This window comes from Pan paniscus, chromosome 14, assembly GCF_029289425.2.
Source record: "Pan paniscus chromosome 14, NHGRI_mPanPan1-v2.0_pri, whole genome shotgun sequence".
NCBI lineage: Eukaryota > Metazoa > Chordata > Mammalia > Primates > Hominidae > Pan > Pan paniscus.
In genome coordinates, this window is record NC_073263.2 from 80,989,067 (window position 1) to 81,013,657 (window position 24,591).

The 24,591-nt window shown below is 38.1% G+C and overlaps 1 protein-coding gene and 1 long non-coding RNA gene across 54 annotated transcripts in view; one reads left to right on the forward strand and one right to left on the reverse strand.

Annotated features, from left to right (window-relative positions):
• Nucleotides 1-5,445, reverse strand: part of RBM26 (RNA binding motif protein 26) — a 99,233-nt gene extending 93,788 nt beyond the window's left edge. For all 50 annotated transcript variants that reach the window (XR_008620657.2, XR_008620656.2, XM_055096896.2 and 47 more), the window contains exon 1: nucleotides 990-5,445. Coding sequence is in view for 48 of the 50 variants with exons in the window: in XM_055096896.2 (XP_054952871.1) it covers nucleotides 990-1,060 (71 nt within the window). In the remaining 2 variants the exon portion in view is untranslated. The remainder of the gene's footprint in view (nucleotides 1-989) is intronic.
• Nucleotides 1,629-18,218, forward strand: LOC100987968 (uncharacterized). 4 transcript variants are annotated; one of them, XR_008620674.2, is made up of 6 exons: nucleotides 1,942-2,077; nucleotides 7,937-8,162; nucleotides 10,370-10,623; nucleotides 13,096-13,177; nucleotides 15,956-16,011; nucleotides 17,178-18,218. It is a non-coding gene; the product is annotated as an uncharacterized LOC100987968 (long non-coding RNA). The 4 variants fall into 4 exon arrangements; XR_004665962.3 differs by lacking the exon at nucleotides 13,096-13,177 and having other exon boundaries at nucleotides 10,521-10,623; XR_010109633.1 differs by lacking the exons at nucleotides 1,942-2,077; nucleotides 13,096-13,177 and adding an exon at nucleotides 1,629-1,763 and having other exon boundaries at nucleotides 15,956-18,218.
• Nucleotides 18,219-24,591: the final 6,373 nt, after the last annotated feature.

A 24,591-nucleotide genomic window follows, 5' to 3' on the forward strand; every position in this document is an offset into this window, starting at 1 on the left:
TACTCCAATATCACCTTCTCTGAGAGTCCTTCCTTGACCAATGTGAAGTAGCCCCCCTCATAATCACTTTTACATGATTCTCTATTATTACAATAGTCACAGCTCTATTAATATCTGGATTTATTTATGTCTTGTCGATTTTAGAATTTAAAAGCTCTATCCCCAAAGCCTCCCGTAGTATACAGTAGGTACCTAATAACTTTATTAAATACGTGAATTTTCCCCATTGCATTATTGTAAATCAACCAATTCTGATTAAGCACTTTGGTTCATGTCATATTTTGTATTAACAAGTCGTCAAAACACTCCTTAAATTTTCCAATCTAAGACTATTTCAGCACTCTAACCGCAGCCCCCAACACAAAATCTATCTATAGCATCCCACTTAAAACTGCTAAATATTCCATATGGATGAAGATTCAATTTTCTTCCTCCTCTCCAAGCTAACGAACGCGTAGGCGGGAAAGGGGAATTTTACTGGCCACCTCAGCACCTGTTACATCTTCAATCAGTGAAGAGAGGTGCAGATGAGCCAGACAGCACATGGGAGACGTGGCCTTGCTTTCAGGAATTATATTTAGGTGAAACGTGAGTGATTTAAGCTAGAACTGCCCGAATCCCCAATAAAGGCCGTCTACTTCATTTAGAAAAACAAGGTAAAATAATCTGTAGGAAGTAAAATACAGTCGGTTTCACTAAAATAAACCGATTTTGAGGCCCCCGGAAAATATTGCGGGTGGGGGTTGGAGTCGGTCTATATATAACGGGAAAACGAGAGCAGCTCAGCAATAAAATAAAGCTCGACTCAGACTCTCGGGGGTATCCTGAACCTGGAAGCGAGGTGGACGAGGAGGAGAAGCCACAGAACCCTGGGACCTCCGTTCACCGCTTCGGCCTCCACCGCAGGCACTTGGGGAAACTGCACAGATCTCTGGGTCCGCCTATCTCCCACTGCCATCCCTGCAAAGAGATATCCCCCGGATACTCACATGGGCTCGAGAGTCTTGCTGAGCCAGGACTTGAGTGCCTCGAAGTTTTCAATGATCATTTTAGAAACCATCCACAGCGGCCCTAAGGCCCGTCACACTCCTCCGCCCGCCCAGGTCGCGGCCGCTACAGCCGCCGCTGCCCCCGCCCCCTCCTCCGCGCGCCGCCCGCGTGGGCCGCGGTGGGAGGCGCCGGTGGCAGGTTCCCGCGGGCCCCGGTAGGCGAACAGCTCTGCAAGGACCGCCGCAGGCCACAAGTGCACGGGGTGCCAGGAGCTCCCCGTCCCCGGCCCCCGGCCCGGGCTGAAACAGCAACGGTTTGCCCGGGCCCTCCCCCTTCCCTCTTCCCCAGCAAATCTACCCAGACCGGAAGCGCGACACGCGCTTAGACCCGAGCCTTCTCTCAGCCTCGGGACCAGGTGCTTGTTGGCTGCGTCGAAAAGGCAAAAGTAAAAAAAGCGAAGGCGAAGGGCAGCTCAATGGGAACGATTCAGGGGGTCTTCCCGGCTCCCAGCACCCCCAAGAAGATGGCTGCCGATAAATCTCGCGAGAATTGATGAAGTCTCGCGGTGGCTCCCGGAGCCTGCTGGGAGAGACGTAAGGTCGGCGGAGAATGCGCGGGTCGAGTGCTGTAGTTCGATTTTTGCGTGTGTGCGTTGCTTGCGGCCTTTGTGCCTTTTTATTCTTTGCTTACCTTTATGATATAAAGACCTTATTTCTTACAAGGAGGAAAAGACCGCTGACTTCAGAAACAGCGGGAACTCCAGCTCGTCCCCGGTAAGACGGCCGTGGCCTGTCAGCTGGAACGGTCCTGCCGGATGGATCGCTCTTTGAGAGCGTACACTCCCGCGTGCGCGACACCAGGCGGACGGTCCGTAGGTTCCAGGTGCCGAGCACGCTACCTCCTCAGTTTACCTAAGTGCCCTACCAGTATCATATTCTGTGTATGCTGTGATGTGAACGAGGTTTGTAAACACAGGCCGGTCTAATGGAGCCCAGTGAGACCGCCAGAGGATTAGTGTCTGTCTTGTCCAACAGTACTCGACTTGCTGGTAGAGCCCTAATGACTGAGGGCTGCCCACAAGGGAAAGGTGAGAGAACCTTCACGTCTCTCAGGTAGTTTCCAGCCTGCACTTTCCCCCAGCTAAAGATAAGTTTTGTTATTTTTAAAATTCTCTTTATTTAGAGCAAATTCAGCCCTATCTCAGATCGGGAAATTACATAGTATCAAAAGAGAGAGTCTTCATATTAGCAACCCAAATAAATAAACTATTTTCCTGGGTGATCAAATAAGTTTGATTCCTGCTTGAGTTCTATTTAGATACTAGGTGGAATTTTACAAAGGGTCTACGTTCCATGAACTGTAATGGAATGAAAATATTCACAATCTAAAGACATTTTCAGTAAGTAGATCAATAAAAGCTCTTTATGAGAGACACCGATAGGCTAAATTGTTCTTAGGAACTCTGAGTTTATAATTTGCTAGAGTGAAGTGTCTTTAAGGATTAGGTGGAAAGATTATGAACTACAAAGCAAGACATTTGTTTTAAAATACAGCATATAGAGTAGAATACAAATTAGAATCCAGCTACTGAATAACCAGGGTGTTGATTAAAGTGATTTAGCTAAGTGAAATAAACCAGACATGAAAGGACAAATATTATGATTCCACTTACATTAAGTACCTAGAGTAGTCAAAACTCCTAGAGACAGAAGGTGGAATGGTAGCAAGAGCAGGGGTGGAGAGGGTGCCCAGGAGAAGGGGAAATGAGGAGTTATATTTCAGTGGATAATAGAGTTTCAGTTTAGGATGATTTAGATTCTGGAGATGAGTGGTGTTGTGTGGGTTGCACAATATGAATGTACTTAATGCAGTGGACCATATACTTAATGAAAACGGTAGGTTTTGTATGTATTTTACAATAAAAATTGTTTATAAATTTAATACTGCCGTAAGTTAAAATTATATTTGTTTAGTCTGTTTGTCGTAGCCTTGCCACAGGCTGACGCCACCAATATTTTCAACCTTATCACCAGCTACTCCATTACTCTGGCTCTCCACTTCAGCCTTCCAAAGCTTCTGTCAAATACTGTATACCCCAGATAAACTGATTTGCTCACCCTCCCTTTCTCCAAACATTTGTTCACTTTATTTTCCACAGAGAACGCTTCTACTTCTTTCCCTGACTGCTCAAACTTTGCTCATCCATCTCTCATACCACTGTCACTGTCTTATTTAAAGTCTTTTATTCTTCCTAAATAATAGCAAAAGCCTTTTAATATCTTTGCCTTTTATGCTGACCTCCATCTCAGTTCATCTTCAGTTGCCCTCATCATCATTGCCTGTAATAGCAGTAATTCTAAAATTTTGATCTAATCATGTCACTTTCTTGCTTAAAATCTTCAACTTCCACATTATCTTTAGAATAAAACACATTATTTAACATCCTATAAAGGGACTTTCATAAATCAGACACCTTCCTTTTTGCCTAGAAACTCCTTTCAGTCTTTGCTCCAGCCATCCTATTTTGAGTTCCTTAAAATAAGTTGTTCCATGAAAAGGCCCTTTATGCAAAGTGCCCCCCAAACATCAAAGGAGAAATCAAACGAACAAAGCAGACAAATCCAGTTTGGTCAGTAAAGAGTGTTTTGTTGGGGGTAACTTACAGACAGAAGCATGGTCTTCAGTGGCAGCAAGACAGGTAGATCTCTGCCCTTTTACTCCCCAGACCAGTACTTACATGCCATAAGGAAAGGGTGTACGTACTCTATAGAGACATTTAAAGGCAACCCTCCAGACAGGCAAGAATGCTATATGCATCATAGCCTGTAATTTGTGTGATAACATCAGGGTTGCTTTGTTGTTAAACTAAGGACAGTAAATAAAGTAATAATCACAGGGCTGGGGTTAATCAGAAGGCAACATGACAAATTAGCATTCAAGAGGGAGTAAATGTTTGTCTCCACAGAAGTGTGTCCTCTCACTAAATTGAGCCATTGCAAAATGTGTTTCTCTACCTTTCATTTGATAGATTCCTACTTAAGCGTCAAAATGCAGTGCATACAGCATCGCCTTTGGAAATCCATCTTTGACCTCCCTTCTGTAAAGCGAGAGTCCCTCTGAGATTTTCTGACATCAGCCTGTGATTGCTTCTTTTATAGCACTCATAGCTTTATTTTTGCAAGTATGTGATTATCTGTTCTTTAGTGGATTATAGCTTTGAATCCCCCGCTTCAAGAACAGCCGCTAATATATACAGCCAATCCTTACTCACGGTGGTTCTGTAAAAAAGCCACAAATGCTGAATTAGTGAATATGGAACCATTGCTCCTAGGAGAAATGCAGGATTAGGTTCCTTCAAGCCTCTTATTAAATGTTTGTCAACCAGCCCATAAATACCTTGTTTTATGTGTGTTTCTTTTTAAAGGCACCTTATGTAGGAAAAAAAAAAAATTTTAAGGCACCTTATTTAATATAGTTGATTCATTAACATTGAACTCATAGCCAGTGGCACTATAACTCATGCTTACCTGGCGTATGTATTTTCTCTTTAAAAAGAAAGAAGAGCCTTCTGGCACTTAGGGACCCAGATAGCCTCATCACTACACTTGGGGGGCATTTTAAACAGTGAAATCACAAAAAGGTCAAAAATGCAACAAATGTGGCCCTAAATAGACCATGAAAAGGACACTTGTTTCCAGTGTGAGAGCTAAAACAGGAAGGCAGAGCATCCCCTTGTTTCACCAAAGCTGGGAACATGTGCATCAGGTGACTCAAATTTTTTTGCCTCTGTTCATGTCGACAAATGACTGCAAAAGCATTCCAAGTATTGATTTGGGCATTGCAAATAAATTTTAGCAAGTAGGCAAACTCACAAATACAGAATCTGTAAGTAATAAGGATTAACTATATTTTTTGAATGACCAAAGGAAGCCGTACCACTTCCATGAAACCTTTCCTGGCCACTGTGGCTGATAGCAATATCTTCCTCCTCTAAATTTATGGTACAGTGCTTATTATCACTTCACAGTTAGTCATTTTTGCTTCCTAGAATGCTTCTCTTCCTTAACCATTAACATTTATCCTTCGTTTATCCCTGCTTCATCTTCTTTGGCCCCGCCTTCAAAGGCGACAATTAGCTGATGTAATCATCAATTCTACTAAGAGAAGACTAAACAGCTGCTGTGGACTACTTTCTCTATTCAGTAACATGTACATTTTGGAATGTCCAGTATTAGGTTGCCTGCTTAACGTTTTCCAATACACCATGTTCTTTCAAAGCCATGTGACTTTATTAGCACTGTTCTTTTGCCAGAATGATTTTCCTTATTGCTCAAATGTCAGTACCTCAATGATACCCTGGACAAAGGTCTAGCTCCCTACCTGTAGAACAGGAGTTAAAACATTTACTGGGAAGAGATTGTGAGGACAGATAAAAATAAAACATTTTATTTAGTTTTCTCATCTTTCTCGGCCTTGTGAGCTCTTTTAAGGACTGGACTCAAGTTTATTCCTCTTTCTACGTCCTGCACTTAACTCAGTGTCTGAAACTCAAAAAATGTTTATTGAAGACACATGCTTCGTTTTAAATAGGAAGGAAGCAGAGGCAGGAGAAAATATTTTAGATAGGCAAGAGAATGATATGCCCTCTAACAGATCTGTATTTCTTTATGGTTTATTACCATAAGTTGCCTTCATCTTTTAGCTGCACCGATCCCAGGAATATTCTCTATAGTGTGCTGAACTCCTCAGGTTTTTCCAGCTCTCTCCTCTAGTTGAATACAGTCTTACTACTCTCAATAGTGCTTTTGAAGTCTTGTTTAAAAACAGTCTGCATTTCCGGATCAAAAAGAGATTCTGTATTTTCTTCTATTTCTTTTGCAGTCCATTACTCTACTTAGAATCACACTTAAGTATTTATTCTCTCTGTAATACATCCCTGTTTGTGGTGTAAAGTGAGGATCTAGGCCATTTTTTTTTTCTATAAGTCTACTCACTCAGTTTATTCTTTCCTGTTGATTTTTTTCTTTTTTTTTTTTTTTTTCCTGGGACAGAGTCTGACACCATCTCCAATGCTGGAGTGCAGTGGCGCAATCTTGGCTCACTGCAACCTCTGCCTCCCAGGTTCAAGCAGTTCTGCCTCAGCCTCCCAAGTAGCTGGGACTATAGGCGTGCACCACCATGCCCATCTAATTAGAGAGGGCGTTTCACCATGTTGGCCATGCTATTCTTGAACTCCTGGCCTCAAGTGATCGGCCCGCCTCGGCCTCCTAAAGTGTTGGGATTACAGGCGTGAGCCACCGTGCCTAGCCTCCTTCCTGTCTGATTTTTGATGCCACTTATATCTTTCTGTTTTCATTTCATTTGTGTTCTGCTTCTGACCTATTTTTCAATTGGTCAGCTTGTCTGTGACTACTCCAGTACCATGTTGCTTTTATTTACTATTGTATTATAGAATATCTTAATATATAATAAGGCAAATCCCTCTTCTTTGCTCTTTTTCAAATTTAGCTTGGCTAAATATGAATCTTGGTCTGGCACAGTGGCTCACACCTATAACCCCAGCACTTTGGGAGGCCGAGGCAGGCGGATCACTTGAGGTCAGGAGTTCAAGACCGGCCTGGCCAACATGGTGAAACCCCATCTCTACTAAAAATACAAAAATTAGCCAGGTGTGTTGGCACACACCTGTAGTACCCAGCCCAGAGGCTGAGGTGGGAGAATCGCTTGAACCTGGGAAGTGGAGTTGTCGGTGAGCCGAGATTGAGCCACTGTACTCCAGCCTTGGCGACAGAGTGAAACTACGTCTAAATAAATAAATAAATAAATGTGAACCTTTAGTTTCCAAATACATAGAACAAGATTGTTGAACTTGTAAACAAAAAATTCTTCATCATTGAAGTTATGGATTAATTTGGATTGAATTGACATCCTACAGTGTATAGCAGTCACAGAGGTGTGCAGCTCAGATCTCCCTTCAAGAAAGGACTCACTGCCCAACTGCAAGGAGGACAGCTTCCAGTTGTTAACTCTTTCTAGGTTCACCTCAGCTTTCAAGTTGAAGTTACACTATTCTCAGGGAAAACCCTCTCCCCCATGCCCATCCGCAGCTCAAGACTGAGCAAGGGATAAGGACCTGCTCGATATTGGGATGGCAGAAGTATTGTCAGACCTGCATGGTAATCTAATGGCTCTCCCACCCAATTCTGCTTCCCCCCTTTCCATTTCACAGGTGCTACTTTCCAGTAAACTTTTTGCACTTTTAACCCCATCTCAGCATCCACTCCCCAGAGAACACCATAACACAAATTTAATCATCTGATTCATTCTATTTTTGTACATTTTAAAAATCGTAGTTAATAATAAAATTATAAGTATTATGAAAGAGGAAACTAAGAACCATTTTAGCAATTTAGACTGTAAACGCTCAAGCATGCTTTCTCTAAGGATATGATATTTAAATGGTTAAGAAAAGTGAATAATGAGTAAAAGTTGAAACAAGAACATTCCAGCATACATAATAGCTTGTAGGATGTTCCTGAGGTAAAGAAGAGTCAGGATCTTAAGGACAGAGTGGTGGGAGGGTATCAAATTGGGGACATAGGGAATGGCTGTCAGTCAAGTTAGAGGTAAAAAAATTTCATGTTAAGATTTTGGAACTGGATTTTATTTAAAATAATGATGCGAAGCCATTGAAAGGTTTTTGGTGTGATAGGATAAATTTAAAATATGAACACACCAACGCATACTTCTTTTAAGAAAGAACCTGATTAAATTTGGGAATTTTAAAATAAAAACAGGAAGCATATCGTACTCTAATATAATAATTCAAGGGTTTTTATTTTCCTAGAAGATCAAGGTCATGTTAATAAAGGGAATATAGTTTTCTTATCTGTGTTAAGACACTGATGACTTGCAAAGAAAAGTAACACTTTTGTGATATCCTTAGGTAATTCAAGAGGAAACGCTTGAGCAATTACTGATGTTGTAAACTGGGATCAGAAGACATACATGGTATCGTATCCCAGGCAAGGCACAGTGGCTCACACCTGTAATCCCAGCACTTTGGGAGGCTGAAGAAGGCAGATCACTTGAGGTCAGGAGTTCGAGACCAGCCTGGCTTACATGGTGAAACCCATCTCTACTGAACATACAAAAATTAGCTGGACATGGTGGTGAGTTCCTGTAATCCCAGCTACTTGGAAGGGAGGCTGAGGCAGGAGAATCACTTGAACCCAGGACGCAGAGGTTGCAGTGAACCGAGATTGCGCCACTGTACTCCAGCCTGAGCAACAGGGCAATAGAGCGAGACTCCATCTCAAAAAAAAAAAAAAAAAACGCCATACTATCATATCCCCCTAAATTGAACCAGAGCACTTCTGGCATAAAAAGCTTTTTTAAGGCCGAGCGCAGTGGCTCACGCCTGTAATCCCAGCACTTTGGGAGGCTGACGGGTGGATTACCTGAGGTCAGGAGTTTGAGACCAGCCTGGCCAACATGGCAAAACCATGTCTCTATTATAATACAAAAATTAGCCAAGCACAGTGGCACACACCTGTAATCCCAGCTACTTGGAAGGCCGAGGCAGGAGAATCACTTGAACACAGGAGGCAAAGGTTGCAGCAAGCCAAGATCACGCCACTGCACTCCAGCCTGGGAAACAGACTGAGACCCTGTCTCAAAAAAACAAAAAGCTTTTTTTGTTTTTTGTTTTTTATGTGTGTGTGATGGAGTCTCTCTGTGTCACCCAGGCTAGAGTGCAGTGGCATAATCTCAGCTCACTACAACCTCTGCCTCCTGGGCTCAAGTGATCCTCTCACCTCAGCCTCCTGAGTAACTGGGACCACAGGCACATGCCACCCACGCCTGGCTAATTTTCTTTTTGTATTTTTGGTAGACGGGGTTTCACCATGTTGCCCAGGCTGATCTCTTGAGCTCAAGTGATCTGCCTGCCTTGGCCTCTCAAAGTGCTGGGATTACAGGCATGAGTCACCACACCTAGCTGAAAAGCTTTGAGAGGCAATCACCAACTCTTCAGTGGGCACTGTTTATACCCATGACTAATTATGACTCCATCTCCATAGGTGCTGTGGAACTGTTTATGGATGTGGTTATGGTGGGTAATAACATTAAAAAGGTATATATACATATATTGCATGTTCATACGCACACCCATGCAGACACTCACAAAGTCTCCCATACAAACTGTCAAATGAGGACAGGTAAGTGTCCTCAGAGGAAAAACATGTATGTAATATTATTAAAAATCATATTAGTGAAATGATGTGATACCTGTGCTATCAAAATGATTTGAAATGGAATAAGGAGAGAGAGTAGAGTATCAATGAAATAAGATTGGCCATGAGTTGATTGTGGTTGAAACTGGATGATGGAGATGGTTATAATTCTTTCAGCTCTTACATATTGAAATTTTCCATAATAAAAAACCTTTAAAAAAAATCTGTTAAGGCGGAGAGACCCAGAAAACAAAAAGATCTCTGGGAAGGCCTAACAGACTGGCTACAATGGAAGTTCCAGGAAAGCAGAGATTTTGCATGTCTTTTCTGCAAATGTATCTCTTGCGCTTAGAGAAGTTGATAGCACATGGCAGGTTCTCTTGTTGAATAAATGAATTGGAGAATAAAACCCGTAACCTAGGTGACAGTCTGTCAGCTCAGACAGAGTCAAGAATCCTTGGGTTCACTCACCTGTCACTACAAATGGCATTTGTTAGTTATTATAAGAATAAATACTTAAAGAAAACCTCTTCAAGAGAAAGCAGATTCATAAACTTCCACCATGGATTTCATAAGTAGGTATATACATGCTTATATGCATATGATCCCACCTAGAAAGCTGCTATCATATCATTTCATTTCATTCCTTTTTTTTCAACAAATATTTATTGTAGAGGTATCTCTGTCTTTCAAGCCAAAAATCAGGGGGAAAAAATCAGAAAAGAAATCTTATTTGCTTATTAATTGAAGTGTGGGAAGACACAGATAATCTTTTGAAGAAAATTCACCTTTACATATTGTTCTTAGTTCCTTAGTAGCCTTAGGACAAAACTGTTAAAAAGGTAATGATGTAGAACCTTGATTAGGGCTTTTGAAATTTGAAGCCATTTTTATTGGGGGCCAGAACCTAAGCCAGGAAAACAACCAATAACATTGCAATAACAAACATCAGGCATAATGAATGCCCTTAGGAGACACACTCTAAAGTTTTAAAGCTGCACTATCCCATTCCTCCAGACAACAAAGAGAAAAAACAATCTACATCACCCACAAACAATAGTGCATAAGTTAGGAAGAGGCTAGGTTTGGCTGCAGTAATGAACAACAAGGGTTCATTTCTCTCAAACCCTGCATGTCCATTACAGGTTAGCTGCACCTCTACTCCACGTGGTCCTCCCTTCAGGTCCCAGGCTGATGGAGTAGCCTCTGTGTGTTTGGGATGTTGTCAGTCATAATGGTGGACACAAAAGAGATTATGACAAACCGTGTATTGTCTCCTACAATTTCTGCTCACAGAAGTGGACAACATCACTTCTTTCCACATTTCATTGACCAGAGCAAGTCATGTGACCAAGCCTGATTCAAAATAGGCTGGAGCAAGGAGGAGCAGCAAACATAAGTGAGTTTATAATATAATCTACCATACAAGGTAAACCAGAATTTAGGAATGAGCTCAAAGCCTGCATTTCATGTAACTGCCAAAGCTCACACAGGATTTGACCTTCCTTCCCTGAAGAAAGAGTTGACTCCCTTAACAGCATCGGCTGGACCAATTCCTGGCTGTGGAAGCAGCATCCATCACAAACTGTTTTCATAGCAAATGAATAGTAAACATAGGGGTAGAACAAACTACACTGCCACATACCATAGCCACTAGCAATGTGTAGCTGTTAAGTTCTTGTGGCTATTTAGAATTGTGGTGTGCAGTAAGTATAAAATGTGCATCAGATTTCAAAGCCTTAGAAAAAACGTGAACAATGTTTTTCACGTGTTCCTCAACAACCAGCAAGTAAAATATATTAATTTTTACATTAATTGCACATTGAAAGAATATTTGGATATATTGGCCTATTAATATACTAAATAAAGTATATTAATAAAATTAATTTCACTTTTTTTTTTTTTTTGAGACGGAGTCTCGCTCTGTTGCCCAGGCTGGAGTGCAGTGGCGTGATCTCTGCTCACTGCAACATCTGCCTCCCAGGTTCAAGTGATTTCTCCTGTCTCACCCTCCTGAGTAGCTGGGATTACAGGTGCCTGCCACCACACCTATCTAATTTTTTTGTATTTTTAGTAGAGACAGGGTTTCACCATGTTGGCCAGGCTAGTTTTGAACTCTTGTCCTTAAGTGATCTGCCTGCCTTGGCCTCTCAAAGTGCTAGGATTACAGGCATGAGCCACTGTGCCTGGCCCTCACCTTTCTATTATTATTTTTTATTTAAAAATGTGGCCCCTAGAAAACTTAAAATTACATATGCAGCTCACATATTTTTATTGGACAGTGCTTTCCTAAAATATAACAACTTTTTTCTCTCCTTATGTGAAATAAAGGAAAGAAATAAAGAGCTCAGTGTATTAATAGAGTAACTCTTAGTCCTGTTACTCTGTACTGCTTTGGTATGTTTTAGAATGCTTCTATGAAACTACTGCTGAAAACATCATTGGCGTTTGTTCAGTTTGGGAAGCTCAGGTGTGGTAGGGCCCAGGGAAGGAAGAGTACCTGCAGGGAGACCAGCCAATACTGAGTGCAAAGTGGGGGCTACCACCCTTCCTTTTGTGAATTATTAAGTAATAATAAACACTTACCAGCAGATGAATTACAGGATAGAGATGAACACTCATCAGTAGTGTGAGGCCCCATAGCTTCTCTGATCTCTCTCACCAGAGAATATTAAGAGGTATACCCATTCTAGTTCAAGAAGGAAAAGCCTTCTACAACTGGCTTACATGAGTAAGGAAAGGCTATAATTAGATTTGTATGGAGAATGTATGGGGCTGAGGTGGGGGTAGCCAAGAAAGATACAATGGGGAGTGGTAGAAGAAGGAAACAATTAGGAGAATATTGTAATGGTCCATGTGAGATGGTGGAAGTTTGAACTAGAGTGTTAATGGTGTTGATCTTTTCAAAGTTGTTAAAAAAACAACTATTCAGCTCTATCATTTGAAGATCTGCTTTCAGCCACCATTCTTTCCTTTTCTGTTTATAGGCAAGCAAGAGTTGTTTGTACTCATTGTCCCAGGTTCCTCTCTTCCCATCACTCCAGTTCAGTATAAACTAGCTTCTGTCTCTATCATTTTACCAAAACACTTCTTGCCAAGGTTATCAGTGACTTGCTTTTCGCTGACATTGACCAAATGTAATATCCACATTTAGTCTTGTGTTATTTGATCAAATATAACATTTGACAACATTGTTCACATGTTTTTTTCTTGAAACACTTTTTTCCCTGCTATTTTTATTGTATCACAATCTTCTTGGGTTTTTCCCCCTGATTTTTCTGAATACTGTAATGTATCCTTCTTGAACTTCAACCACACTTCATATGGATGTGCCTTGGAATTCCTGTTGGTCTTTTTTCAATCTAAACATGATCCCCAACCCATCTTATCTATTTTTACTATTTCAATTCCTATATCCATGCTGATGTTTCCCAAAGGTCATTACTTGGATGTCTTCTAGGCATCTCAAATCAGTCTCTAAAACTAAACTCATTATCTTCACTAACCAATTTTGCCCCTTTCCTGTGATATGTAACTCATAGAAAGCCACCATCATCCAACTGCTCAAGTCAAAAATCTAAGTATCATCCTTCTCCTTTTACCACTATCCAATTAATATCCCAATGAATATCTATTGAGTCTTCCTCCTAGGCATACCTAGAATCTACTCATTGTCATTCAACCCAGATGATACACTGCAGCCAACGAAATCCATTAAAGCCCCCTCTAATCATGTAAACCCTTATTGGCTCCCCATATCCCAGGCTAAAGTACAAATTTATTAATTGTAATACTTAATTGAAATTAACTGTGTTTTATGGTATTAAGCACTGTTCTAAATGCTTTACATTTATTTATTCTCACAATTTAGCATTCTCAGTTTACAGCTGAGGAAACTAAGCTTCAAGTTGCCCAAGTTTATAGAATGAGTCAATGGCAGAGGTTGAACTCAGGTCAGTAATCAACACCACATCCTTAACCACATGCTTTCTTACATCTTTCATTAATTGACACCTGCCTAGCTCTTAAGCTTCTCCCATTCTCCACTTTTTACATTCTACAATGGTGCCATACCATGTATCTGCAGTTCCCAGAACAGTACCGCATTATGCAATAGATGAACTGGTATATGCTGAATAAATCATCAACACAGAGGCATGAATATATTTTTAGAGTATTTATTATTTTTTAAATGATGAGAACATTGGAAAAATCAGAAAGACTTCCCTACATGTAGTTTTATAGTTAGCATTATTTTTATTTTGAATTTCAAGTGGGAGAGCACTATAATATTTTGGTGCATAGAGCCTGTAAATTCCTAAATCTATTTCTACAAACAAGCCATGGTGTCCGTCATTGTACTCTTTGCACAAAGAGCCCCTTCGGTTTAGAACATTTACCATGCCCAACCCTATCCTTCATCTAACTCCAGGACTTACCTTAAAAGTCGCTTTCTCCGGGAAACCTTCCCTGACTGGGCTGAGTGTTCACAGTGTTTATCCCTGTTACAATTACATCACGTTGTATTGTTAAAAGATTAGGTTCCTTGAAGGCAAAAGCTTTTTTTACCCACTGTTTTATTCCCCAAATCTAACATAGAATAGTTAATACATTTTTAAACAGTCATTTATCACTTTTTTCCTACATTATAATTACCATTTTTGAAATGTTGATTGACACTTGTCTGACTCTCAAGGTGCCATGAAGTGAAACATTAGTCCACAAGAAAGGCTGTTTTTTTTTTTAATGATCTTTCTTTGATATTTGTAAATCTCCCATAGAAAGAGGAAAAGATAAAATGAACTAGTTTTTAAAAAAGAGTTAACCGTGTTTTTTGTTTTTTTTTTCTGAGGCGGAGTCTTGCTCTGTCGCCCAGGCTGGAGTGCAGTGGCGCCATCTCGGCTCACTGCAAGCTCCGCCTCCTCGGTTCACGCCATTCTGCCTCAGCCTCCTGAGTAGCTGGGACTATAGGCGCCCGCCACCACGACCGGTTAATTTTTTGTATTTTTAGTAGAGACGGGGTTTCACCGTGTTAGCCAGGATGCTCTCGATTTTCTGATCTCGTGATCCGCCCGCCTGGGCCTCCCAAAGTGCTGGGATTACAGGCGTGAGCCACCGCGCCCGGCCCAGGGTTTTTGTTTGTTTTGCATTTTAAGGAGCTAGAAAGGTAGAGGAGGCTAAACGCCATCTACATCTCAGGGTTTTTGTTTGTTTTGCATTTTAAGGAGCTAGAAAGATAGAGGAGGCTAAAAGCCATCTCTACTCATATTTCCAAACACCTGGTATTACAGTAATGTCCTCTCTCACAGTTTGTTCACACTTCCCATATTCAGGGCTTTGAGTAGTGTCCTCCCACACTGATTCTGGATTTGTCCAAGTGATTTACTTCGCTAGTGAGATTAAGGTAAATATGATGAGATAAAAATAAATGTGATGCAAGAAACAACTTGAAAAGTGCTTGAATGCTGAGGCTGCCATGTGATGAGGTCCCAGTAAGATCCAGCCTGACAACCACCAGGCATGTGAGTGAGACCATCCTAAACCAACCAACTTGCACAGCTTAGTGCAAACCAAAAGAACTCCCCAGCAACTCACAGAATGGTGACAAGTAATAAATGTTTTTAAGCCACTAAGCCTGGGGTAGTGAACATTGATACAATGCCTAACAAACACACACTGAGGCTCATGACCTCTATTGACATATATTTTTCTTATAACATAGCTTGTAGTTCCATTCATTCAACCAATATCCGTAGTCGATTTACTTATATAAGAAGAAATTCTTTTTTAAAAAATGAAATTAAAGTAACTCATTGCATCAAAGGAAATGCTGAATAGGCTTCCAAGGCACCAGCAACCATAAAATCTCTAGGAATCAGAGCTGCCAAAACTTGTTCAGTCATGGACTTTTTCTATAGAATGCTCCTGCATTCAGCTTACTCAGTAACAATCACCCACCCTGGGTGTTGAGATACAAATTATCAAAATAGAGAATCTAATTGACTTTGCTTAAGTGTATGCCTATCACTGAGTAAGGAAGAGGGATTTATTACAAATAGAAGTTGGGAGATCACTTGGCATGCTAAAAGTTGTGACTCTAATAAAGATAATACTTTAACAAGAACTAGATTCTAATTCTTTTTCTTCAATAAACTAATAACTTTTTGCATGTAATTTTCCAGAAGGTAGATATTAATTTATGAGATGGAGAGCTGTATGTTTGAAAGACAAATTCAAATCACAAACAAACATACAAGTACACAAAACACCAAAACAAACCTAGTGCAAATTATCATTATATAAGACTTTCTGGAGGCTGAAAAACAATAATGATCTTATAAGGTCTTATAAGGTCTTGTAAGGTCTTGTAATGATCTTGTAAGGTCTTATAAGATCTTATAAGGGTTTTTCCATCAATTTCAGATTCTTTAGATTCACACCGTGTTCTATTTCCTCTTGAGTTTCCCTAACCCCTACAGCCTCTACTCCCTTCTCCTTCTTGTGACCTCTTCTAATACTTAACTGACCAGCTACTTCTTTATATGAATTTTTTTTGCCAAGTAAGTTTTAATCTGTTTCAGATAAGAATTCAGTTTTTATTTTTTTGTATCCTTTTATACAAAAAAAAATGATTTTTTATACGATTAGTATTTTATTCAATAACTGTTTAAAAGTATAGAAACTGAATAGGAATTTAAGAATAACCTAATTCAGTATCTTCATATTTACAGATGACAAAATTGGGGTCTGGACGTGTGCAAGGACTTTTCCAAAGTCAGCTGGAAAGGTAATAGAAGACACAAGTTACCTGCTGTAAGATCCAGGGCCGGATTCAATTCAGGCTTTGTTAATTGACAGAATGTGATAGCTATTTAATTCAGGCTTTGTTAATTGACAGTGCAATAGCTATTTAATTAAAAGTAGACTGAAATAAAATGCTAAAATAAAAAAGCTAACCACAAAATAGCGATATTAAATCACATTATTATTTATGCATTAGTTCATTTCCTCAATATTTGGACTACAAATATATGAATATATCAACAAAAAATTTAAAATGGAATGTCTCTAATAAAGGATACAAATAATAGATACAAACGGCCTTGGACATTTTGGTAATTATGATTTGATAGGTATGAGACCAAAATGCACAAGGCTGTTGGTCCTCCTCCTTTTTTTAGTATATTTTGCCATTAATTTAAAGTTAGGAGAAAGTTTTAAAAGGTTTATAGATGGCCCAAAGGCATGAATACGAGAAATGTTGGCCTTTGTTTGTGCTTTTTCATGAAAAATACTTAAACCGAAAAGGAAAGAAATTATTACATGAGATTTGTTGTTCTTTCATTTTCTCAAATAATGGATGACTTTAAAACCTTTTCACCTAATTTTAGTGACTTTGTTTTTTTTTTGGCAATAATATAAGATTACTGTCTCGTGTGTGTGTGTGTGTGTATATATATAAAATACAGAAGATTCTTGAAAAATGGTAACTTAGCCATAACTCCCTTTCCCTCTCTTCCATCTCTAAGACATTTGCCTCCCTTGAGCCAAATCCTTGCCAAGGCCTATAAGAAGGTAGGAGAAGGTGGGACCTTGACCTGTGTTGGGGACTCTGCTATGGGAAGTAGGTTCACGACTTGCTCCCCCATGGACTAAGCAAACAAATGAAGAATAGTGGTATTGGTGGCTTCTGAACTTCTTAATCCTGAATAGTTTGGTTTTCACAGATCTCTGGGAAGACACCCTCCCTTCAACAAAGTTGGTATAGCACCATATGAGAGAGTCTTAGATTTCATTGACTCCCAAAAGTCCAAGAAGTTTAATGGGGATAATGAGTCTTCCCTGCTTATATTAGTTATCTGTTGCCATCTAATGAATTACTCCAAACCTTAGGGGCTTACTTAAAGCAACAAACGTTCATTACATCACAGTTTCTGTGTGTTATGATTGCAGGAGCTGCTTAGCTGAGAGGTTCTGGCTCCAAAGTCTCCTGTGAAGTTGCAGTCAAGATGTCTGCTGGGACCCCAGTCATTTGAAGCCCTGTCTGGGGCAGGAGAATCTAGGTCCAAAATGGCCGTTGCAGGAGTCCTTATCCACACCATGTGGGGCCTCTTCATAGATGTTCGAGTGTCCTCATGGCATGGCCACTGGCTTTCCCCAAAGTAAGCAGTCCAAAAGAGGGTAAGACAGAGCCCACACTGTCTTTTATGAATTAGCCTTGGAAGTCTAACACGGTTACTTCCACCACATTCATTAGTCGTTAGGTACAGCTCACATTCATGGGGAGGAAAATCAGGGCCTGTCTTTAGATAGGAGATGTATCAAAGAATTTGTGGACATATTTTAAAATCACAGCACTACTCTTGATGTACTAAGTCAGTGACTCCCCCAGGAGTCTCACAGAGAATTGACTCCTTGCCCACCTATACTACCTTTGTGGGTAGAGACTCCAGTAGTGTGCTGGTTAATGTTCAACCAGTGGCTTTCTAGAAAACAAAATGTATGGATACATATATATGTTCTAAGTTTTACTGATATGAAGAATGTGTAGCACAGAATTTATAAATAATAAAATATACAGTATTATTTATTGTAAATTCCATAAAACCTGTTGTTTTTCACAAAAGGTTTTAGTTTATTTTTCCCAAATGCTTGTATCGGTAACATTTTCTGTATTACTTTTTTATGTCCAGACAATCAACAAAACTGAAAAAGCCCAGCCTTGTAGCATTTGCCAGTTACTGTGTAAATGTCCCCACTATGGTGGATTTCAGGTTACCACTATGATATCACAGAATGCAGAATTGGAAGGAGATTCACAGCAGCACCCCATTATACTATATTTTCACCATACAGATGCAGTCGATGTAAATTACCTGAGGAGCATAAATAATAATAAAATGAAGTTAAATAATTCGGAAATGATTTTGAAAATTGTGTTGGTTTTTAATGTAAGTTTATATGTCAGCTTTAATAAAATCTGTCTTTAACAACTAGCTTGAAGAATTCTTGAAAAATTAATAATCAGCTCTCATAGGCTAGTGACAACTGGCTTCAGTGCACCCCTGACTAGAAACACCTTTGCTTTCCACCACATGTGGAATTCCCAGTATTTCAACCATCAGAATTGAGCTTATGAGCCAACCAAGAAAAATAACATCTTATATAAGAGACAGCAATTTGAGAGAGGAATATCAGTCAGAAGCAACAAGGGGAAAGTCGAACTTGTAAAAGAGAGATGAAAATTTGAATTTTTTTAAAGGCATCCTTAAGCAGATTTAAGTACAACACAAAAAGTTAAAGAATTTAGTAGATAAATAGAAAGATGAGATGATTACCACTGAGACACAGATCAATGATCTGGAAGATAAAAACAAATCATAAAAATAAAAGTATCTTGAAATTTTGCAAAGTACATCATAAATCAATGCATCAGAGATTATGTGTCATGACAAAAAAATTTATACTCAGAATGATATGTCACTGCTTACTATGCAAATATTTTCTATTTCTCCTAGCTTCAAAATATGCATATGGGCCAGGCGCGGTAGCTCATGCCTGTAATCCCAACACTTTGGAAGGTCGAGGTGGGCAGATCATTTGAGGCCAGGAGTTTGAGACCAGCCTGACCAACATGGTGAAACTCCGTCTCTACTAAAAAATACAAAATAATTAGCTGGGTGTCGTGGAGCATACCTGTAATCCCAGCTACTCCGGAGGCTGAGGCACGAGAATCGTCTGAACCCAGGTGATTCTGCACTCTACTTGGGCTCTGTCTCAAAACAACAACAACAGCAACAACAAAAACTGTGGTATTTTTAATGAACTAAATATTAATATACTAACACAGCATAGGTTTTATGATTACTGCAATTCAAAAGTCATAATAAATTTTAAAACAAATCCTCCTGTACCTGTTGTGGTGCATGCAGAAACTTTTCCTGTTCAACACACTTATATGGCACTATATAGGGATATACCAAATAGCTCAGGTACATAGTGAATACAACTTTAACATTTATATTGAAATGCTAATCTTACTTGCCAATATTAGTGGCACATTAGCATAATTTAACTTTTATAAAACTATGGAAAACAGTTTAAAATTATTCTCCCTAATATTAGCAAATTGCATTAATGGCATGTACCGTGTGCCAGTTTGTTTCCAAATAAACAAAATGTACCTTGATATGCCACTTCAGAGCCAGCAGAGGGAGCTCATACTTTTTTATTGTTTTCAACTTAGTGAAGAAAATTTGCTTTTAAAAGCTACTGTGTTATAACCAATGAGAACCAAGAAAAAGGAAAAAAAAAAAAAAAGCTACTGGATTCTGAAAAATAATGTAGTTGTTATTTAAATAATAAAAATGTATTAGTAAACAAAAAAGTCATACTTTAGGTTGAAATAATAAATCAATTCTAAATAAAAAGATATTAATGATATTTTATGTAAAAATGTCAATTAAAACTACATAATTTCAAGGTTTTTTTTTTCTTTTTCTTTTATTATAATTTTTTTAGAGACAAGAGTGTCGCTCTATCACCCAGGCTGGAGTGCAGTGATGTGATCATAGCTCACTGCAACCTCAAACTCCTGGGGTAAAGCAATCCTCCTGCCTTAGCTTTCTAAGCAGCTAGTACTACAGATGCATTCCACTATGCCTGGCTAATTTTAAAATTTTTTTGTAGAGACAGGGTCTTGCTATGTTGCCCAGACTAGTCTCAAACTCCTGGCTTCAAACAATCCTCCCACCTCGGTCTCCTGAGTTGGGGTTACATGTGTGAGCCACTGCACTCATCTGCACTCAGCTATTCAATTTATTTTTCTAATAGCCTTTACTAAAAAAAAGAAATGTTTGTAACAGAGATTTCTGGGGTAAACTAAAATGGAAACCTTCCAGCTACAAGCATAAAACGTAACAGATAAAAAAATGACAAATATGACACACTTCAAATTTAATTCTTACACATGAAATTAAACACATAATTTAAATACATTCCCATTCACTCAATTCTCAGCCCTTCCAAAGACACAGATAAATGCCATTATTAGTTTCTTCTTCTTTTTTTTTTCTTTTTTTTTTTTTTGAGACAGAGTTTTGCTCTTGTTGCTCAAGCTGGAGTGCAATGGTGCAATTTAGGCTCACTGCAGCCTCCATCTCCTGGTTCAAGCGATTCTCCTGCCTCAGCCTCCTGAGTAGCTGGGATAACAGGTGTGCATCACCATGCCCAGCTAATTTTTTGTATTTTTAGTAGAAATGGGGTTTCACCATGTTAGCCAGGCTGGTCTCAAACTCCTGACCTCAAGTGATCCACCCGCCTTGGCCTCCCAAAGTGCTGGGATTACAGGCGTGAGCCACCACATCTGGCCCATTATTGGTTTCTTATGTATCCTTTCAGAATTTCTTTATGAATATACAGACATATATGAACATAAAATCTTATTCTAATCGAATTTTTCTTATGCAAAAACAGCATATCATACACACTATTCTGTATCCTGCTCTTTTTACTAATATATATTGGAAACATTCGCGTAAGTCTATAGTAGAGACCTTACTCCTTTTTTTTAGGCATGTGTAGTGTATAGCAGACAGATTGTAAGAATATATAATAATTGATCTATTCCCACTTAATAAATTTTTTTAGTTGTTTCCATTTTCAATTACAGAAAATTCTCCAATAATGAACTTGTATATATTTGCCATTTTCTACATGTGAAGTCTATGTGTCTGAAGGATAAAGTCCCAAAAGTGGGATTGCTAGGTAAAAGGACATAAGCATTTGTAATAATGATGGATATTGCCAAATTACTTACTATGAAAATTATAGCTACTTATACTCCCTCAGGAGCAATATGTCTATTTCCTCATGATATTGCCAACTGAGTCTTAATCTAACTTTTGATGTTTGCCAGTCTGATAGATGAAAAATGTGTCCTCTAAGTATAATGTACTATTCTTATTATGAGTGAGTTGAACATCTTTTGAATGTGTCAAAGCCATTTGTATTTCCTTTCTGTTAACTTTCTGCTCATAGTTTCTGCTCACTTTTGGGATCCTTTCCTTGTTAATTTGTAGAAGGCCTTTATTGAGTAGGGAGATTAGCCCTTTGTGATATGTGTTGCCACTTTGTTAAGTCATTTGTCTTATGTTTTTTATTTGGCATGCAGAAGTTTTCATATATACGTAGCCAAATTTATCAATTTTGTTTAATGCCTTTTAGATTTGGGGTCATAGAAAAGCCATCCCCACCCCCATATTATAAAGAACTCTCCCATGTTTTCTTCTAGTATTTTCTTGTTTTATTAAATTTTCATTGAAATATTTAGATTTGGACTTTATTCACAAATAAAGTACAGTGTGAGTTAAGGATCCAATTCTGTTTTTCCAAATGGTTACCAAAATGTTCCAGTACCACCTATGTCAAATAGTAAGTTTTCTTATGCTTCTGATTCTATTTCTGTAGTTTTTACTGTAATCATTGGTGCTTATATAATTTGTTTTATTGCTCTGTAATTCTGGGCCTTCTTCATTGCTCTTCCTTTTCAGAGCTTTCCTGGCTATTTGGCTGTTTATTTTTCCGTATAAGTTTTAGGATCACACTGTGCACTGAAAACAAAGTTGATATTTGTTACTTGCTTTTTATTAGTATTTTAAATAAAATTTGTAAAAGTGTATATATATATAAAATACTAATTCTTTTCTATTTTTAAATGTCTTTCAGAGGCAATTTACAGTTGTTTATATACATATATTGCATTCTTTTTAGTTTTATCTTTTTTGTTGCTATTATAAATTGGATTTTTAAAATTACACATTATATTGTAATATGTATATAAGAAAGCTCTTTATTTTCTACCTCACTACCCTACTGAATTTTTCTATTCTTATCTTGGATTTTCTATGTACTAATAGTAATACTAATAGTCATAGTTTTAAATTCTTTCCAATTTTGTACCTCGAATTTATTTCTCTTGTATTATTTATTTTTTCAGTAGCTAGAGTACAATAATAATTATAGCGATGAGAGTTGGCAGACTTGTCTTGTCCCTGGCTTTAATGAGAAATGATTGTAAAGTTTGATCATAATTATGATGCTAACTTTTGGTCAGGGATAAGTATAATTTTCGTTTTAAGGAAATATCAATGGATTTATATTTCATTAAAATTTTTTAAATAATAAGTAGTTGTTGAATTTTGTCAAATGCCTGTTCACCATCTGTGGAAGTCATTATATGATTCAGGATTATATGATTTTTCATTGTATATGTATTAATATTATATGTACTAATAAAGATCTGTGAAAGTTGTCAGAATCAAAATGGGAGTTATTTGTGTTAAAACCCTGACAAATGGAGTCAGGGAAGGCCATGAAGGGAGAGTTGTCATGCATGAATGCCTGACAACAAGAACTATAACAAAAGACTGCAAAAACCACAACCTTGCACAAAGGGCATTGCAATCTTACACACAAAAAAATACTTCTGTGAGGTTGTCTGCCCAGCAGCTGCCTGTCCAATCTCAGACTGGTGTCACTCTTGTTATCGATCCTTGTAGCCAAGGATAATTATCTCAAAACAATTATTTAATCCTCCTCATTTTTCCTTTAATAAAAAACCTTTTTCTTTTTTTAACTCCTTGAATACGCACATAGTTTACTGTGGCACATGTATTCCCATTACAATATCCATTCTCGAATCAATAGCATTTTTTTAAGGAGAGCCTCTCTCTATGTTATTTAGGTTGACAACTCTAATATTGAAGCTTTCTTGCATTATTGGAATAAATCCCAAATGGCGATAGTTTTTTTTTATTGCCATGCTGGGTTCTTTTTGATATCATTTGTTTAATATTTTGTACCAATATTCATATAGATAAGTATACAGGTTTCTGTGCATTTTTTTCAGATAGTGAATCAGTATTTACTCACTTTATAAAAATGAACTCAGTAGTTTTTTTTCTTCTTGCTCTGGAACATTTTAAAACAGCACTGGAATTATATGATCTTAAAAAGCTTAGTTAAATTCCCCTAGAGCTGTCTGGATCTGGGCCTTTTGAAGAGTTAGGTCTTTACTTCCTCTATTTCTCCTATGGTAGTTGATCTCTTTAAAAGTTTTCTGTCTTCAGAGTTCAGCTTTCATAAGCAACTTTCCTAGAAAATTATACTTTTTTTTTCAGGTGTTCTAACATTTTGGTGTAGTTTTAAGCAAACTAGTCTCATGATTCTAAGTTCTTCTGTTTCTTACTTATTTTCCTCTTTATTTTATATTCTTTTTTCTTGATTATCTTAGCTAGTTTACTTAACCGATTTTTCAAATTATTCTATAATTGTATTCTTCGGCTCTACTTTTTCTTTTAGCTTTCTAACTCACCAATTTTTGTTTTTATCTGTGTTAATTCCTTTCTTCTGCTTTCCTTTGCTTATTTTGTAATTCCTTGTCAATCCTTTGAGTAAAATGCTTGATTTACTTATTTTCATTTTTATTTCTATAACCATTAATGCTAGACATTTTTGTTCTCAGAATTGATGGGAAAATTGTTTTAAAATCCTAGTTAAGCTTGCAACAAAGAAAGTACTATCCCACTAGTAACAGAAATGAAAAAGAAAATTCAAATCAGAGTCACAAGGGCATGAGCTGAGGCTTCTGGCAACCATGGTAGAAAGGAGGGAATATCTCATAAATCGAAACCTCAAGCCTTTACTTATGTAGGTTTTTAGTCTTTATTTATATTATCTGTGTATGTGTGTTATGAAAACTCATTCCAAAAAACTGGACTAAAACTAGGTTGGTGATATATCTGGCCTGGATACTTCCAACACTTCAAAATCAGGACACAATGGAATTCCAACAGAGAGAATGTGATCCAACCAGGATCACTTCCTAGTTTAAAAAATTACCTTGCTATAAATACAATAGACATTTAAAACAGCATAAAAAGAATCTTACCTCATGGCAAGATATTCAAAAATTTAGGTGAAAAGGACAATTTCCTAGAAAAAATAAGGAAAAATTAGAATTCTGAATAGAACTAGAACTGACTAAAAGATTGAATCCATAATTAGAAATCTATCCACCAACTTACTCTCTGTGACACAAATGCAATGTATCCAATATCCACTTTACCCTCGATAAAATACCATCCTTCCATGGTAATGGAATGTTTAGCTGAGCACATTACACTTAATAAGTGTGACAAAAGAGTGAATAAGGCACTATGATATGTAGAAGTGTTATGATTATAGTTTTGTTGTCATTAACATGAGTTCATTATTTGTTTATATTATGTCTTGATAAAATTTACATATAGTGACATGCACATTTCTTAAGTGTACTATTCCATGAGTTTGAACAAATGACTAACCT